General features: G+C 43.3%; 1 protein-coding gene across 1 annotated transcript in view; it reads left to right on the top strand.

The window, feature by feature from the left end:
• The first annotated feature begins 3,450 nt into the window (after positions 1–3,450).
• Gnai1 (G protein subunit alpha i1) overlaps positions 3,451–19,532 on the top strand; it is a 76,579-nt gene continuing 60,497 nt past the window's right edge. The window contains exon 1 of the mRNA XM_050139818.1: positions 3,451–3,841. Within this exon, the coding sequence (XP_049995775.1) occupies positions 3,724–3,841 (118 nt within the window). The 5' untranslated portion in view covers positions 3,451–3,723. The remainder of the gene's footprint in view (positions 3,842–19,532) is intronic.

The following is a 19,532-nucleotide window of genomic DNA, read 5'->3' as shown; positions in this document are numbered from 1 at the left end:
TAAAGTCACAGTGCCTGTGATTTGTGACCTATCCTCTTTCATTTGTAAATAACAGTCAAGATGCATGTGCCTTAGCATTTCTACATTAAGTATACACATTTTTCTCCAAAGATAATGTATGTGATAATAATATGACACAGTTTAGTTATTTTAAACCGATGCTCTTAACTAAACCTGTTCCAAATTTTTCTCTTGACATATGCGTCCATCTCTCTTAGCATATGAAGCTCAGCGTCATTCGCAATAGGAAAAAGTAACAGAGGAAACCAGTGACAATATAGTGGTAAATAAAAGGAGTCAGTAATAAAAGGCTGAAGACTATATGGTTCCTGTTGCTTATGTAAATGTGTAGAAAAAGCAATAGAAGAAAACAGAAGGAAAATGAGATCAGTGATTTTCTTGGGCTTGGGGAATGGAATGGATTGGGGATGAAAGTTATAGGATGGGGGACTTCTTTTGGGGAGCTACAAAACGTCTTATAAATAGCATGGTTGTAGAAGTCTGTGTCTACACTAAAACCTACTGAACTGTGCACTTCAAATGGGCAGATGCTATGGGGTGTGATTTATGTCACTGTTAAAGACAACCATCATGTTCCAAAGGAAAGCAAGCATTCAGAAGCTGTTGTTTTAACCTATGTAATTCCAGTTTCACTCTTTGACTCTCTATAAATTGCACAGTTTAATAATGTCTGCTCCCCGTCCACGACAAGGTTGTTGAATCATATTTCACAGCATCTTACTTATGTAAATTATTAGCCTTAGCGTGGGCTACCATCTCATATCTGAATTACTAATGTCACCCACTTGTTGGTAGCTTGTTTGTTTTGCATATGATGCAAGGAGAATTTTTTCCTTTTATACATCTATTGCCTAACTCGGGAATGTAGGGACACAGAACTCACTGCATTACATCCAACTTTTCATCTTAATACTTACAGTTTTCTTAATTGTCTCATGGCCTTTCATTTATCACAGCAAACGTGATGTCAATCATAAAACAATTGTCATCTTCTATGCATTCTTTGCCTATTAATCTTTTAGTTGGATACTTCCTATTCTGGGCTGAATGTTTGTGTCTCCTCAAAGTTCTTAGCTTGAAGCCCTAACTCCTGGTGTGATGGTAGGGGGGTCAGAGCTTTTGGGGAGGACACAGGTACAGACGAAGTCCTGAAGGTGGGGTGTCAATGCCGGTATCAGAAGAGAAAGACCAGACAGAAATCTGCCCCCTCTCTCATTCCTCGTTATCCTTCCTCTACTTCTTCCTGCTTAGGAAAGTGGCCATGCACAAGCCAGGAGGAGACCCTTCACTGGAGAGCATTTGATCCACTGGCTTCTTAACGTTGGACTTCCCAGGCTTGGGAATGTGAGAAACACAACCCTTTGTTTAAGACATCTCAACACCACACATTGCTATGGCAGATGCTCCAGCACGTACCCTTAAAGTCCATGCCAGCACCCCGTTCACCCGCTCCATTGTTTTATGTCATCTTAGAAGATTGGCTTCACTTCTGTCCATTTGTTTTGTTTCCTCCCCTCCCTGACAAGCTTTTCAGAGGAAAGGCGCAATTCATGTCTTTCTTTACAACTTCATTTCAGCAAAACCCAAGTTGTTTCCACCAGCACTCGGTCCTCCCTAGTCCCCCTCCAGCTCACAATTCTCCCTAATCCCCTCCAGCACTGAGTCCTCCCTAATTCCCCTCCACCACTCTATCCTCCCTCATCCCTCTCCAGCTCTCAGTCCTCCCGAATTCCCCTCCAGCACTCAGTCCTCCCTAATCCCTCTCCAGCACTCAGTCCTCCCTAGTCCCCCTCCAGCTCACAATCCTCCCTAATCCCCTCCAGCACTGAGTCCTCCCTAATCCCCTCCAACACTGAGTCCTCTCTAATTCCCCTCCACCACTCTATCCTCCCTCATCCCTCTCCAGCTCTCAGTCCTCCCGAATTGCCCTCCAGCACTCAGTCCTCCCTAATTGCCCTCCAGCACTCGGTCCTAATCCTCCTTGGATAGAGCTGCTGGCCCTGCACTTCATCTGAGCCTCCAGCTCACAGGATAGACAGCTAATTTGCAGCTCCAATGGCTAGCTCAAACTGGGTTGACTGTTGGCTTCATTAACTCTGGAAATCCAGATGAACATTTAGCATGCCAGAAGATAGAGAGCTCGGTGACCCAGTGGCAAAAGTGTGTAGATTTTACTGTTTTATTTTGAGAAATCATAGAAAAGCTTGAGGCAGTTCTTACAATAGCGTATCTCGTGCCCAGCAGGGTTGACCCTTTTCACAAAATGGGAACCCACAAGCCCTGCCAGCTCCAAGGGATCCAACCGGCAGCTGTTGTCCCTGTGTTAGTTCAGGCACCCCTTCAAACTCAAGACCAGCTTTCCAAATGATTTTTAGAAAATATGAGTTTTAAGCGGGAGCCAAAGAACAATTTCTTAATTTTTACGTCATCAAAGAAAGTATTTACTTCGCTCCTGGCTCCGTTTTCTAATCAGTTATTGCTTCCTCTATAATCAGCAGAGCAACTGACAGGCAGAGCCCAGACCTTAAAACCTTTGCCTGTCTCTTTACACGGGAAAAAGCCTCCTAGGCCTAGGTCTGGGTCTAAAAGGATGGACTGCAGAGTGTTATCAACTGATTATTTAACAGCAAAGAAGCTAAGGCCTGCAAAACGGAATAACATGCCCACGGGCACAAGTTTCCACACGGTCATAAACATGGCCACACAGCTTGGCTAGGAACTTACTGTGCCCTAAAGGCGACCCATTACCACAGAGCCAGCCTTGTTTGTGTGTCTTGTTGCTCTTGTCGGTTTAAAACACATTCTTTGATTCTTTGTCAAACGTCATCTCAGGCTCGGAAGGAATTCTTCAAAATGCATTCCCTTATGAAAAGGAAGGTGAGCAATAGATTACAGGGAGATCTGGAAGAAAGAAAGTGGCAGGGAGGATGTGGACATTCGTAGCCCCAAGACTCCCTCCACAGTTCCCTCTCGGTTGCTTATGGTCCCCACCTCGGGTTTCCCAGCGCCCCGGGCTCATTTCACCCCCTTTCTCACAGTGCTTCACACAAGCCGACACATTTTGCAAACCCGTGCTTGGCTGCAAGCGCCGGGCATGATCAAATGCCCAGGCCTGCCTTTCTTTTCTTGCTGGCAACTTTGGCAACCGTCCCATCCGCACCCATAAGGGACAGGTACGCACTGATCCGGGTTGCGGATCTCAAGAGGTGGGGAATGGGAGCTGGGGGGCCCCCGGCTGTGGCGGGAGAGGGCTGCGAGCGCCAGGCACCTCGGGGGCACGCGCGGGAAGCGCCCGGGGCGGCGACCACGCGGGCACGCGGCCGTCGGAGGGGGCGCTGTCCGAGCGCACGTGCACGGGAGGGCGGGCGGGAGCGCGCTCTGGGAGTGGTCGCGGGGCGGGCAGGGGCGGGGCCGCGGCGGCGCGCGGACGCCGGGCTCGCGCGGGCTGTGAGCTGCGGCGGCTCGGCCCCCGGCAGCAGCAGCGGCGGCAGCAGCAGAAGCGGCGGCCGCAGCGGCGAGAGGTGCTGATCGCGGAGTGTCGCCGGCCGGCGGGGACGGCCGCCCGGGGCGGCGGCGTGCGAGCTCGCAGACCTTGCCTCCAGCTTGCCGGAGCTGCGGACGTAGCGGGGCCGCCTCCGGGCCAGCCTCTCCCCGCGCTGCCAGCCGGCCCCGGCGCCGAGGGCGCGGCGACGCTCGGCCACCATGGGCTGCACACTGAGCGCCGAGGACAAGGCGGCCGTGGAGCGCAGCAAGATGATCGACCGCAACCTCCGGGAGGACGGCGAGAAGGCGGCGCGGGAGGTCAAGCTGCTGCTGCTGGGTGAGCGGGGCCGTGGGGACGGGGCCCGGGGCCCGGGGCCCGGGGCCGGGGGACGGTGGGGGAGTGAGCGCGGCATCCCAGCCCCTGCACAGCGCAGGCGGCTTCTCGGCCGCGGTGGTGACTGTCGCGCGACCCCACGGGCAACGCACAGCGTGGCTGGGCGGCCGGACGCGTGGGAACCCCTATTTTGGAAGTTGAGCTCTGCCTTCCCTAGATGAGGGATAATTCGGAACCTAAAAGCCGAGCACCCCCTCTCCGCGGACACCCCGCGGTGAGAGGTGTCTTGCCGCGTTGTAATTGCCCACGCCGGGGAAAGTGTCACGTTGGGTGGCCTCGGGGCGCCTTTTGTGTGGCCTCTGTAGGGGGTCTCGGTTGTCTCGCCCGTCAACTTCCTATGGCGACTCAGTGAGTAGAAAAGAGCGCTGAATAGATTTTCCTGCTTAAGAACAAGAGCTGCGCTGGATGCTAGATTTTGCCTGGGTGGGGGATGGAAACTACCAAAGTTGGCTTAGGTTTGCTCGCATAGTAGGAGACGAAGATGCTTCGCGGTGCAGACAGCCCTGACAGGTGCGAGGGTCTCATCCTCCACGACAGGGTCGTCTCTCCGCTGCAGCGCTTGCTCCAGCGAGCCTTGACAGGTGCATCAGGCTTTTTAAAAATCCATTCTTAGCACTGTTTAGCTGAGAGCCGATGTGGAGGTCCTTCTTCCAGTTTTTTTTTTTTTTTATTTGAACCGGAGGTGGGAGAATAAATCGGATTTTGATTGAGCCATATATTAGGAAAGCATCCATAGGTTATGGCTTTCAGATTTGTGAGTCGGGGTTTCCTTTTGTTTGTTTTCCTCCCACGCTCTAGGTATTTAGGCAGATGACAGATTTCTTAGAATCTTCGTTTGCACTTCCAGCGATTGCTTGTCCTTTTTCTAACAGTTGTTATAAAAAGAGAAACAGTATTGCCCAGATCTGCTTTTTAGCAAGCCCCTGTTTCATTGGTTTAACGACTGCAGGAAGATGGTGGTTATTTCGTTCTTTCCCCATTACTAGTAGGCTTAGAAGAACCAAACTTGGCATGACAAAAAGTAATAACGATCTGAGTCATTTTGCAAGCAAACTGTGAAATAACTTTGCATTTTAAAGAGCTGGGTGGTATTTTTCACCCTCCACAGCCTCCCCCATAAATCTTTCTCTGTAAATAGGATTGTCCTGAGTTTTTGTATTTAAAAAGATACTGTGTGTTCATGGGGCCGGTGGGTTTTTAGAATACTGACCGAAGAAGGCACACAACTTGGTATTGAACCACGTAGAGGCCCGTTGGGTGACTTACAATAATTACGACATAAAAAAGACTATAAAATTATTTTCCTGTGGTTTTGGTGCACCTGCCTGGAATATCTTAATGGGTTTCAGTTCTCCGTTGGAGCTGCCTGCCACCATATTGAAAGCAGTTATAAAGGAGCTGCCCTTGGTGGCTTGTCTTTAGCTAGACAGCTATGAAAGGGTTGGTGAGCAGGGTTTTTGCTTCTGCAGGGTTCAGAGGGCACGGTATCCCCTTTTCGCACTGTTGACGTTTGGAATTTGATAAGTCTTTGTCGGTTCTGGCTGTCCTGTGTGCTGTAGGAGTCAAGCAATTCTGTTGATCTCCACCCATTAAATGCTAATGGATGCCCCAGGTTTGGCTCTAATCTCCCAACATGTTGCCAAATGCCCCCTGGAGGCAGAAATGTAGTCTGCTGAAGGCTACATTTTTAATCTTTTAGATTAAGAATAAATATGAAAAAAAAAAACAAGAAAAAAAGAATTAAATAGAATAACAGAGTTGAGTGTTCAACAGAGAACTAAAGTTGATCTCTAACCATCTACGGAGAGGCAATGAGACCCGGACCAGAGTCCTGGTTTTCAGAAATGATGCTGTTCTTATTCCTTCAAACAAGTGTTTTAGAAAAAAATCCCAAAATGATGAAAAGCAAACGAACAGAAGGAAAATGGGTTCCTTACATGTTGTTTCTAGCTTTGAGTTTTTGCTTTTCCCTACAGCTGACTCTTTGGTCTAGAATTCCAGTGCATTGCTGTCTTCCTACCCTCTACTGCTTTGTCTTACCCTGCTCTATCCTTTGGCCAGAGTTCTGATATACTAGTTCATATATATAGATATATATATACATCTTCTCAGGGTTTCCACTTCTCCCACTGAAGAGTTAACACAGATCAAGCATATTTGAGGTGGATGTCAAGTGTTTAGTCTTTCACCGCAGTCCAGCTGCTGTGACCACAGTAGGGGCAAAGTCCTTCTGGTTTCCTTGTGTTCTGCACTTTCTTCACTGTCCCTTTACTCTGCTGTGTGTAAATGTGTGCTAAATCATGTAGAGTTGTGCCGGGATGTATTCTTCACCAATTTCCAGTATCTGCAGCCCGTGTTGTTAAAGATAAAGGACTACCGAAAAATATGAAATGGCCAAAGTAAATGGATGGTATCCAAAAGCAGGTGCAATGCTGTAACATTTAATTCTCCGCACTTGTCATATTGTTTGATAAATCTAATAAATGCTAGAAAGTGACACTGGCAGTTTATTGCAGCAGAGTCTATTGCTCCAGTTGCCCTGGTGACCTAGGTGCATTTATTTTTAGTTTTTATTTTTTGGTAGAAGTAGATCTTCAGCTTCGGGGTTTCTTTGGGCTCCTTTCATTTAGAGCCTGAGACTTGTGAAATGTATCAAGAGCAGTAACTATGTTACAGGATTTAGTGACTGACTTAGGAAATAGAATTCTGTAAAGATTTTAGTAAAGCCTGAAAGCATTGATTGCAAGGTTTTAAACAAGAACTTGAGGACCCAGCCAGAATCTGAAATTTTATTTTGTTGTTTGTTCGCTTTTCCTGGGAACATTTAAGATCAACACACTCATGTGAGAGGAATGGGGTGTATTGGTCACATTCTTTGGTCACGCGTTCCTTGGCATGATTGACTGAGTCTGTGATTCCACAGGGTAAGGGCCTAGTGAGGTTCAGATCCCAGGTGGTGCTGGACCCTAGGAAGTAAGATTAAGAGAGCATCCATTATCTGCCAATGCCCAGGCCACCTTTGCCATAATTTGTTAAATGATGGTTAGACATCCTCCCTGCCTCTCCTCCCCAAGGTAGGGTTTCTCTGTAGCTTTGGAGCCTGTCCTGGAACTGGCTCTGTAGACCAGGCTGGCCTCAGTCTCATAGAGATACACCTGCCTCTGCCTCATGAGTACTAAGATTCAAGGTGTACGCTACCACCACCCCGGATGATAGTTAGAAATCTTAACACAAGTAGGAGGAAATAATTTTAAACTAAATGTTTATTAGTTTATATTAAATGGCTACCTAGATTTACTATGGGGTCCTGGAGGACTGAATTTCCAAATGGGTTTCCACTAGTTGAAGAAGAATGAAGGCAAGATGTTTCTTCTGGGGGTTCAGGAAACTGCTTTGTTTCCTCACTTTCCTTACCCAATCTAGAGGCAGCCACGCGTTTTCATTGGCTTAGAGAAGTCCTCTACTTCTTCAGAGCCCACAGGGACCAGTGGAGTTCTCCCCCCAGCTCTTTTTCACTTATTTCAATCTTATGATTATATCAAACTCACCTTCAGATTCCAGGCTAAAAGGCCCACCTTGGGATTTACAGGGATACCTGCAGCATTTATTTTATCAGATAAGGCAGCCTCCACAGGTTCTGAGGCTGGGGCTTGACGTTCACTGAAACTGCCACAGCCAAGTGTGTAGCTCTCAATGATTCAAGTCTATTCTGCATAGAAAATGTCTGCAGGGCCTCTGCCCTTCACAGCACCTGTGGAAATGCCTAAGCTTCTGATTGTGTGTGGGTGAGAGTCTGTGTACTGGCTAAACAAACAGACGAACAAGTTGTCAGCTCCAGAATGTAACGACGCAACAAGAAGAGGCCATGAGATCTAGACACGCCCCCACCACACCAATTGGGAGCAGGAGAAAAGAGTCCTTCTCTATCACTCCCAAGTGCCATCAGATCTCCCGTCCATGAAGATCTGCAGAGGGTCTGGACCATGAGATGCTGTGCTCTGCCCTGTGATCTTCTCTCCTTAAGGGATCTTCTCTGCAGCTGGTAGTGACGTCATTCAATTTCTTGTTTAAAGAGTTTGGATGGTCTTATAGCATGTTTTATTTTCTTCACAACATACCTGTGAGAAGTATGCTTTTCATTTGACCATACTCAGCAAGGAGGAAGAAGCTAACCCAAACAGAATACACCTACACTACTGTAATATCGATCTGTTACTATTATTATAATATGTAAAAACACGAAGTCTTTTCATTTGAATATTCAAGTTGGCTTCTCACAGGAGTCTCTAACTCTGTATAATAAACATTGTCTCTCCTCTTGTTCCTAACCAAGTGGCCTTCCTTTCCATGTTGCTATTCTGTGCTGCGTTCACAGTTCCTGTGTGTCCCAACAGGGTGTGCATGAGAACTTGAAAGCGGTCATGCTTCTGGCTTTCTTCTGAGCCCCTCGCTAGGAGAGAACTCAGGGTCGTGTGCATCCTGAGCATGCCAGGGCAATGCGACTGTATGCTGCCAGATGTGCAGCAGCTGCCTCCGCGGGCATCTCCCCTGGAAACTTATGTACAATACTATGAAGGTAGCTTTTCTCCCTCCCTCTCCTCGTTGGTGAGGTTTTTCTTGATCATCGAGTCTAAATTAATCTTTCTTCCTGATTGCACCATACTGAAATTGCAGACTTAAAAGAAAAATTGTTGGTTGCCCTGTTCTGTGGGATTGCCTTTCAGAGAATGAATCCCGTGGGACTCGACTTGTTTACCACCTGATGGGGTGGCCTGTAGCACCCTTCTCTTTATTGCTGGTGAACTGACTACATATGTGAGTCAACATTAAGACTGACTAGTAGGGTTTATGTGGAAAGAATTGACACATTTGTGTTGTATCTGGGGTGATTTGAATAAACTTTTACCCAGTATATTAGCATATCCCCATTTATCGTAAGTGTGTATATATCTATATCTATAGATAGATAAATAGATAGATATAGATAGATCTAATCTATACATAGATATCTATAGATAGATCTGTATCTATAGATAGATCTATATCTATACATAGATAGATCTATATCTATACATAGATAGATCTATATGTATAGATAAATAGATCTGTATCTAGAGAGAGAGAGACAGACAGACAGACAGACAGACAGACAGATAGTTTGCACAGGATTGTTACATGGCTTCTTCACTTTTGACTCCATAAAACTGGATGCAGTCACATAAAGGAGTCATGCACCATCACAGCTGTGTGTCACCTAGGATAATATGATCCCCAACAAGGTGTGCTGAGAATTCACCCACAATGTCTTTTTGAGTTGCTTGTCCTCAATCGGTAGGAATCATTATTGGTGGCATTTATAAAGTATGCCCTATGCTTTTGTTATCAGTCTTAGGCTTATCGATCATTTAGAGAAATAATATATTTATATTAAAAAATCAAAATTCCCGTAGGCAAAAGGGGAGTCAGAGAATAGAATTAGCAGTAGAGAATGCACTTCAGTTTGGGGGCTTTTAGTGCACAGAATGCCTGTGGTTATAAATTCACCAGTCTCTGTCATGTTTTTCTGGCATATTTGAGCCTCACTGGCTGTGAGCTCTGTGTGGTCCAGTGTCCCAGTGGGCCCTTTGCTATCTGTAAATAGTTTCTATCCTCTTAGGTTAACTGAGCTTTGTAAAGGTGGTCACCAGGATGAAGGCCAGGTGAATGAGAACTCTCTGGGCAATTGTTTTGCGTGAGGCCCTAAGTAGTTCACATTCTTTAAGATTCTATTTTTTAATATTATAAATGCTGAATAATAAATTTATCTGGCTCATGGGGCTAGGGATAGAATAAGTTAATGTACTGAAGTTCTCAGAAAATAGCACATGAGTTCTTTTTTTACTTTTTTCTTTTATTTTTTTTAAACATTTTTTTTTAAATTTTGTATACCAATCCCAGTTGCCGCTCCCTTTTCTTCTCCTGCACCCCCACCTTTCCACCACCCCATTCCCCATCCATTCCTCAAAGAGTGTGAGCCCTCCCATGGGGAGTCAACAAAGTCTGTCAAATCACTTGAGGCAGGACCAAGGCTCTTCCCCTGTATCTAGGTCGAGCAAGGTATCCCTCCATAGGGAATGGGTTCCAAAGAACCAGTTCATGCACTAGGGATAAATACGGGTTCCAGGGACAGTTGCTCCACAAAGGGCCCAAGCCACACACTCAACTGTCACCCACCATGAGGTCTAGTTGGGTCATATGCCAACTGTCACCCAGAGTCAGTGAGCTCCCACTAGCCTAGGTCAGCTGTTTCTGAGGGTTTACCCATCACCTAAGAGAGACATGTATGGATCCCCCTGGGAAGGGGACATAGACAAGATCTCCTGAGTAAAGTGGGAATGGAGGAGTAGGGAGAGGACAAAGAGTGGGCAGCGGAGAAGGGCAGAGGGAGGTGAACATGAGGGACTGGGAAGGTCAAGTTGGGTGAAGGACACAGAGGGAGATCAAGAAAAGAGATATCTTGATCTCTTTCTGAAGCCATTTGGGGGTTAACAAGAAACCCAGTACTAGGGAAATTTCCAGGAATCTACAAGGATGACCCCAGCTAAGAATCTAAGCAGCAATGAAGAGGGTGCCCGAACTGCCCTTCCCCTGCGATCAGATTGACGACTACCTTAATTGTCACCATAGAACTTTCATCCAGTAACTGATGGAAGCCTATGCAGTGATCCACAGCTAAACAGGGGGCCGAGCTCCTGGGGTCCAGCCATAGAGAGGGAGGAGCAATAATATGAGCGAAGGGGACACATGAGTTCTTAATAAACAGAAACGGTTATAGACACTGTAGTTTCAGCCCCGCCTTATGAGTTCAGCCATTTCCTGTATTAAACAATCGTTTTGTTGGCTTTTTTGCAAAGATGTGTGCATAGCAAAGACTTCTGGAGGTAAAAATCAATTTCAATTACTGTATTCTGCTCCTACCACAGATTCCTCATGGATTCAGGTTCTTTTACTGATGCTACACTAGGGAAATGTGTGTACATTGTTTAGAATTCTGAAGTCAGAAGACTTTTAAAATGATTTTACAGTATTTCTCTTCCATGGTATTACTCACTAATAAAATAAATGCTGTGGTTTTCTTACATATTTTCATTTTATATTTCTTTCTCTCTTTTTTTTTTTTAAATAAAACAAACCTGTAAGACTACATTCTGAAGCATCATTTGGACAGATTCAAAAAATGTACTTTTCCCTGGGGAATTTGATTATATTCCAGAACATTTTAAATAATTCCTAAAGTTACCATATTTTTGAATCTCAAGATTAAAAAAAAAAAAACTCCAGACCTACCCTAAATTTACTTTTTGGGAGAGGAGATACTATAATTGAAAAGTTATAGTAGGCTTTATTTTAAATTATGAGTTATTAAACTTGTTAGTGTTTGAGACAGGGTTTCTTGTAGCTTTGGAACCATCTTGAAACTTGCTCTATAGACCAGGTTGGCCTCGAACTCACAAGATACAAATGCTCCTGTCTCCAGAGTGCTGGAATTAAAGGCTTGTGCCACTACCACCCAGCTTCTTCTTTCTTTTTGAATTTTTAATTATTAAGATTATGTATAATGACTTTGAGTCTTCATGTGTCTTTATACCACATGTGTTCCTGGTGCCTTTATATCCCCTGGGACTGGAGTTGCAGATGTTTGTGAGCCAACACGTGGGTGCTGGGAATTGAACTTGGGTCCACTGGAAGAGCATCCAGTGCTCTTAACCACTGGGTCATCTCTCCAGGCCTGTGTTGGTGCCTTTTGTCAAACAGTAAAAAGAGTCCCTTAAGGTTCAGCCAGGAGTTATAAGGAATGCTTCTGGCTTGCATGGCCCTCCTAAGCTAGGGTCCTGAGCTTTTATTTTCAGAATTTATGTACCTAATCTTTGTTGTAATTCTCCTTGGAAAGCTGCCTTTTATTTGAGAGTGTAATACACACCGGTTCTCTGCTTCACCATGTTTTGCAGGCACGTGTCAGATCAGTAAAGCTGCAGTGAGATCATCACCGTAGAGTGGGATCCAGAGAAAACTCTTCTTTGACTCAGTGGTCCTGATGTTAAGCCAGTTTTAAGAATTGAAATTCATTTTTATATGTCATAAACATAACTAGCGGCCTGACTTTGCACAGGCCTTTGCAGTCACTTGGAGCAATTGTATCATGACTGGTTGGTAAATTTGCTCTGTGGATGGGGGACTGTACTCTGCTTCTGCCCCATCATTGATCCTCACTTACCCCAATGGCTGTACCTCTCGTCGCCATGGTTTCTGGCGTCCTCACACTTCTGTGCCCTGTTTTTTAGACAAGTTCAACTCATGCTGGCATTAAGGTAATATGAGACAAAGAAAGCCATTCATGTGTTTCTTAATAATTTTAAATCTTTTAAATAATGCTAGATTATTTCTAGTTTTGCTTTTATAAATCATAATTTGGTCATTAAAGATTTGTTTCTTTTTTTTTTTTACCTTTTGGTGGTACTGCACGTTGAACTGAAGTGTTCATGAATGCTAAGCAAGGTTTTGTACCAGTGTTATATTCTATCCCTATATAGACTTTTTTTTTCTCCCTCTCTTTTATTGGGTTGGGGTTTCCAGTAGCCCAGTTTGGCCTTGAACTCACTGTATATCCCTGATGGGTTTTGAATTTACCATCTTCCTATTTCAGCCTCCCTAAAATTAGCTGGTACTAGAGGCATGTACCACCATATCTCCCTACATTATGGATTTTTTTTTTTTTTTAGTGAAGTGACTTTAAATTAAAGACTTTTTCACAGATTTGGAATCCTTGAGGAAAATAAAAGACACTCATGTTACCGCACCTGTCAGTGTTTTTGTTGTTGTTGTTGTCTTTGTTTTTTAAAAAGAGATAGTGTCTTATGTTTCTTCTCACCTCTTGAATGAAATACTTTATATTTCAGTTGGACTTTTCCATATTTCTCTGCGCTGCTTCCAAATCCTCATTTAATAAGCTCCTTGACAAGCTATCCTGCTTTTTTTTAAAATTAATTATATTAGTGCTGACCTTTTAATGGTGCCATTGTCATTTCTAAACCATTTTCTGGAAACCATTTCTAAACTCTTAAGTTTGTTTTTTTGTCTCTTTTATTTTCCAGAGTTTTCATTATTGTCTACTGTGCATAGTTTGAAAAGTTGTGTGGTCTGCTGTTCAAAGTGTCTTGATGCTATCCCACCATAGAGTGTGTCTCCTTGAGGCTCCTTCCCATGAGTGCTCATGGGGCAATGTGTGAGTTTTCTGAATACTGGCGGGTTCCCACCCCCCAGTTGGCCCCATGGAATGCAAGGCAAGGGTAGGCTTTTCTACTTTCCCAACACTCTATGTCCAAGGTAGCATTTCTCATCCTTTGTTTAGACACTCTGGCCTCACCCCCTTTTTGTCCTTCCATAGTTGATGGTACCATCATTTCTTGATATGCGAAAATGTGGAAGTTTCTGGGTATCCTTACTGACTTTCATGTTGAGATTCCATCAACAGCAGCTAGTACCCTAAGATAGTTCTTATCTTTTGGCAAACCCCGTTCAATCGTCACTGCACCTGTTAGTCCACTGTTTTTTGTTTCTGTTTCGGCTGGCCCATCCTTTCTCTCTGCCTTGGCTGACTGTCTATGTGGATGCTGTGTTTCTCTCCAGTTACCGTTTTTCCTCAGGCATCCCGTTGCTGCAAGGTCTGTGTGGGGATCCAAGCTCTGAACTGTCTAGAATGCTCTGCATTTTCTGGTCATTGCAAGCCTCCGGAGAATCACACACTGTGTTCATTGCTCACAGGTCTGTGAGGTTGGAAGCTCCAAGTTCAGCTTTTCCTAGCCACTCTTCTCCACCAGACTGCCTGGAACCTCTTCCTGGGCTGCCAGTTACCCCGAGAACTTTGGTCCAGAGGAGAAACGAAGAGAGAGGTCCAACTCAGCTTGGCTTGTCCCCATCTGCCTTCTCCCTTTGCTACTGATTACCTCCCAAGCTTGTAGCCTTTGCCAAGAGGATTGCTTGGGAAAGTAGGCCACTTGGATATTCTTCAATGTCCATCTGGATGACACTCATGTCTGCTTCTTTCCCCATTATTCTTCTAAGTACAAAAAATAAAAAAATAAAAAAAAGAAACCACCAGCAGACCAGCATATTTCTATACATTACAAAGATCATCCTCTTTTAAAATTTACATATACTTTGTGTGTGTGTGTGTGTGTATGGTGGTATGTGCGTAGGAATGTAGGTTTCAGTGGATCCCTCTGGGGCTGGAGTTAAGGTTGTTGTTGGACACTTGATGTGGATTCTGGGAATAGAACTCAGTTTCCCCTCAACAGAGCCCTCTCTCTAGCCCTTGAAAATTACGTTCTCGGTTGCCTGCTCTGAGGTTATGTTTTTCTCTTTATTTTTTTAACAATCTTTTTCTCCTGAAATTCTTCCCCTTAGCCACCTCTGCTATATCAAGAGCGCCAGCTCAATTTTTCTAGGACTGCTTTTCTCAATTTATAGCATGCATGGATGTGCTTGAGCGCTGGGGTTCAGCCTGTGACTCAGGAGGTGTAGCATTCGGTCCAAGAGTCTGCATTGTTTCCTCAAACTCCCAGGGGATCTGGGTGCTACAGGCCCACAGCCAGTCCATATTATGAAGTGTGCAATCCTCAAGGAAAGGATTGTCACATTTATCCTCCTCATAAGTCTTTTCATGCTTGGTCTTCTCTCTCTCTCTCTGCCGCATTCATGAAACTTCATGTAATCTTTATCAATTGGGTTTAACGTGTATAACGTGAAGCCTTATTATGTTTTTTTTTTTTACATTCACATATGTACACTTACATATTTTTCAATATCTCTCATGCTTAAATATTGTTGTTACTCTATAAATTTCTGATATAAATCTGAAGACTAATTTGAGTAGGCTATTTTGAGGGAAAATAGTTTCCTATACGGAAACATGCACTTTCTGAAGACTGACCCCAAAATTATAATTAGTGACAATCAATCTTCTATTTCTGTGTGTGGAAGAGCTTTCAAGTGAAGTCCCTTTGATGATAAGATCATTCAGGTCTGGCTGGAAGTGCTCCTGTATTGTTTTTATGACTGTTTTCTTCTGTTGATGTTGGTGATGAAATGCCTTTGTTGATCGTAAATATAGGGCAGTCACTCTTTGGGTGAATTCTGTGTCCTCCCAGGGCTCTTGCTAAAATCTGGATTCCCTGTGTAATACTAAGCATGGAGCCTATCGGAGGTACCAAGGGCTGCAGTTCAGCAGGGACATCAGACCTTCATCACAGGGTGGAGGCAGACAGTGACGGCTTCTCCTCACAGCTTTGCAGCTTCCAGAACAGGGAGGAGCAGATGCTTCATTTTCAAAGCTGCCTCGTCTGTTTGCGTGTCAGAGCAGCCCAAACCAATTGAGACTTTTGCTAAGTGTGAGGATGCTGAGAATCAGGTGAACATGTTTATTATAGAGACTGGACTTGAAATGATTGATCATGTATGTCATTCATGAATTTTTTCATAACCTAATTTTTTCTAATCCAAAGTTGTGGCATGATTTTTGCATCTAGGAGGGAATTCTGAGCTTACAACTTAGCTTCTCATTAATAATTTTAAGTACTGATGACCAGATGTAGCCCATGGTCCTCAGCTTCTTTCATTCCTGAGTATCATTTGTGGACGGGGCTTCCTCGAAATTAGTCACCACATCTGGTTCTTAAACACGTGTAGTTCATTTAACAAATATTTATAGAATGCCAACTCTATGGCTTGCGGCTCCACATATCTTGGAATGGAACTGTCTTTGGGAAGCTAATAAAAGTTAGAGAAAACAGTGTTTAAACATTTGCCATCAAATCAAACAGTCTAGTTATTTTGGTCTGCTTTATTATCATCCATTCCACAGATCATGTGACCAGTCTCACGTTAGCGACTGTGGTCTCTTTCTGTTTTGTTGTAGCGTAGTCTGTTGCCTTGAGCATACTTTGTGCCTATGTTCCTGGGTTTGTCTTTGAATTCCTAGGTTATTGGTGTTGAGCTGTTACAAGGGTCATGCTCATAGGAAAATGAGAAGAGTTGCCATGGTGTTGTAAAATTTCAACTCTTACCTAGGGTGCCAGGTACTCAGATGCTTATCTTCTTGTTTTCTTGGCAAAATTATTTCACATATAAAAGTAGGCTTGGGTATCATAGGCCAAAACCTGCCAACTTGTGTATGTCTCTTCCTGTGCTTTTGCACTCTGCTGTCCCAGAGTCTTGCTACTCCTCTTTTGGAATGTGGTCTGCACCACCCCTCCACCGGTCTTTTCCATTTTTACCCAAGTCTATCTGCTGCAATTGTCTCCTCCCCAGTCTGCCTTCCTGCATGCCTTCAGCCTACAGGCCTTCTGACTGACAGCTTTGATCTTATCGGTAGTTTTTCAGAAGTCCCTGGTGGTTCCCATCTTTACAGAGCACTACCCTAATTGTTAGCCTGATAGGAAAGATTCCACCGGGCTTGGTTTCCACTCTGCCTCTGCGTGTTTCCCATGACTTGGCTTTGCCGTTCTCTAGCCCTTCCCATGTTTGAATATGACGTCAAGCATATCTGAAGGCTTGGATCTCTATCTCTGTCCTTGTCATATTCCTCTTCCCAGGGTGCCTTCCCTCTCACTTGCTCCAGTCTTGACTATGCAAATTCAAGAACAAAATCTGAGATTTTTTTTCCCAATATTGAATGTTGGATTCTTAATAAGTTACTATTTATTGATTCCTAATAACGATTTAAATATATTTCAATATCATTCGAATATGTGCAATTATGCAAACATATAATTAGACTGAAGATTTAGATAACTACGAAGCCGAACAACTGCATTCAAACTCCAAAGTGCTCTGCATACAAACAAATATGCTCTGTGACATCTAGGTGTGATGTCACACAGGCCTAGTCTCAATTGCCGGATGGTACTGTATTCTCCTCCTTTTCCTCAGATTGCAAAAATCCTCTTTGGAGAGTGGCTCCACCTTCTTCAGTAGAATGAATTCTTCCTTGAGGCACCATCTATGATTTAAAAAAAAAAAAAAAAAAGGCTCATTATTGCAACTCCAAGTATCACCTTTTGAGGAGGGATTATAAAAAATGCAAAAACCACAACAGTTCATCTGTATCTGAATTTAAATTGCCTGAATGCAAATTATCAGTTGATATCACTAAGTAAGTTACTGTCAGTCATGGGTTGCCATATGGATCCAAACCTGTGTCTAGAATGGATTCTGTCCTGGAGAAATGTAGTGTCAAAAAAAAAAAAAAAAAAAAAAACAAGATAGAAAGGATGTGAGCTGGAGAGTGGGACTGAATCTTGTGCAAGGCAAGATGACTCCGGTTTGGTTCCCAGCACCTAGGTTAGATAACTCACAATTCCTTTAACTCCATCCCCAGGGGGATCTTATGCCCTCTTCTGGCCGCTGTGGGCATCTGCACACATGGACACATACACAAACACACAGGCACGGAAACATCAAGTAAATCTTTGGTTTCAAATAAAGAGCATATTGTCTATATGTTTCCTTTTCATTGGTGTTTTTAAAAATGTGTATATGTTTTTCCGTTTATTTCTTGTTCTTTTCCGTGCTCTAACCTTCCTTCAGTTTTTTAGAGATGGTGTCATGCTACCAAGCAGGAAATAGAGACTGACAGCCAATTTATTTACCCACGTTATGAGCTGCCAGACTGGGTCTTACCTTTCTTCTGACTTCCGTGTTTTGATCTCTTGATGTTCCTCTAAGTCATTTTCTACATTGGAATCTGAGCAAAGTTTCCTTACATTCTTTTAAAATGCGGACATTTGCAGCTCTGAATGGAAGGGTCTCTTACTTATGGAAACAAGCATTGGCAGAATAAATACTAAGCACATATTTACTGAATCAGTTAATAATAATGATAGAAGAAAAAATAAACAAGCCATTTAACATGAATAAGAACGTATGCCTAATCTGTTTTTTTTAAAGGTGAGAATGAATCTTATATATATAAGATTATATGCATTAAAACGGTATGGGTTGCTTTTTAAAAACTAGAATATAAAAAACTAATTCCAGAATAAAGCTGGAGTTAATATATATGTATATTTACTCTCATGTCTTACATCTTCAGTATCTAGGGATGAAATATTTCAACTAAAAAGTTAAATTTATTTAAAAAAAAACCTGAGGCAATTTCATGTCCCGAGTCTTTGAAGGGAGAGTTAATTACATCTGATGCACTGTACTTACTGAAGATAGACTGTAGACTGTTCCATTACATTTCCTTTTAGATCTCAATGACTTTTCCATTAATCAAGCAAACAAGAATACTGAACTTGTAGGAACTTGGCACAATGTAGGAATATCCATATCCTAGCATTCTGGCTTCTACCAATTTTATGAGGGAGACTGGGAGAAGGAAGATTATATTAATGAAGTTTATGACTTTAGCCTTCAAAGGGATTGAAGGACACATTTTGACTTTGTTTCCCTTCCTTTTTGTGGCCATAATAAAGTTTTACATTCTAGGTTTAATGTTTTCCTTGTAAACTGTTTATCTTAAAATTAGCCAACTGAAATTAAGACATCCCTTTTCTAATTACGGTCTGAGTTTGCTTGAAAACTGACTTGTTTTTGACGACTTAATTGAAGTGAAAGACATTTCCAACTCCGATTTGGCTGGGAATGTACTGTAGTCTTGTGACTGTGGTGCTGTTGGAGAAATTAGTGGGGTTATTGTCAGTGAAGTCAGCAGAATGGCAGTATGTTCTTACCATCCCAAACACTAGTGTGATGGGGGTATAGAAAGAATATTTCTTTTGACTTTATTTTGAGAGGTCATATTTGTCAGTGACATTAGCATTCCAACCACAGTCGTAGATAGCTGCCCCCAAATGCCATTGTGAAGAGATAGATGTACACCCTCTGTTCTGTTGTCAAGGAGAGGGAAATTAAGAAACCCAAAACGATGAGACTGAGGGTGTTCAGGATCTTATGACTGTGAGATGAGGGCTTGTGCCTGGTCTTTTGTAACTTGTTATGCGTGTTTGCTTCAAATCCCTGGGATATCTGCTCCTTTCGGAAAGGGAGGTGGGATGGATGCTGGGAGGAGAGGAGGTGTGGGAGACTGAGGTTGGGATGAAATGTAAAATGTATGAGAAAAAGGATAAATAAAAATAAAAAACAACATCAGAAGATACTGTTTTTTTTTGTTTGTGTAGATTACTGGATTTTTGATCTCAGTATTGTCTTCTGTGACTTATATTTACCTTTGCATTATACGCAGACATATTTCAAGCATAAATTCCCATGGAAACCAGCTTTAGTTAGCCACTAAGTTAATCTTTGCAGGAAATAAATGGAAGAGATACTTGATTTCAGTTATTATTTTGTGCCCTTACTGTCTTGTGGCAGAGTGATGGGTTGTAAGCATTTTTCGGGGTGTATTTTTAAGTATCTGTGTGGATTTGATGAATTGTATGTGGTTGCACTGTGAGGACTAGGCTTGGCCTTGGTACCCAGGGTCTAGTGGCAGTTCTCCAAGCTGGTGGAAGAGACAGTTCTTCATATTCTTCATGAGCACCAATTTCCAGACTGAAGTAACTAGGCATTCCAGTATTCTAGTCTTTAGTTTGAG

The sequence above is a fragment of the Alexandromys fortis genome, unplaced genomic scaffold (genome assembly GCF_014885135.2).
Source record: "Alexandromys fortis isolate MF-2015 unplaced genomic scaffold, M_Fortis_MF-2015_v1.1 scaffold_38, whole genome shotgun sequence".
NCBI classification, from domain to species: Eukaryota; Metazoa; Chordata; class Mammalia; order Rodentia; family Cricetidae; genus Alexandromys; species Alexandromys fortis.
Note: the sequence above shows the minus strand (reverse complement) of the source record. Positions and strands in the feature narration are given on the sequence as shown.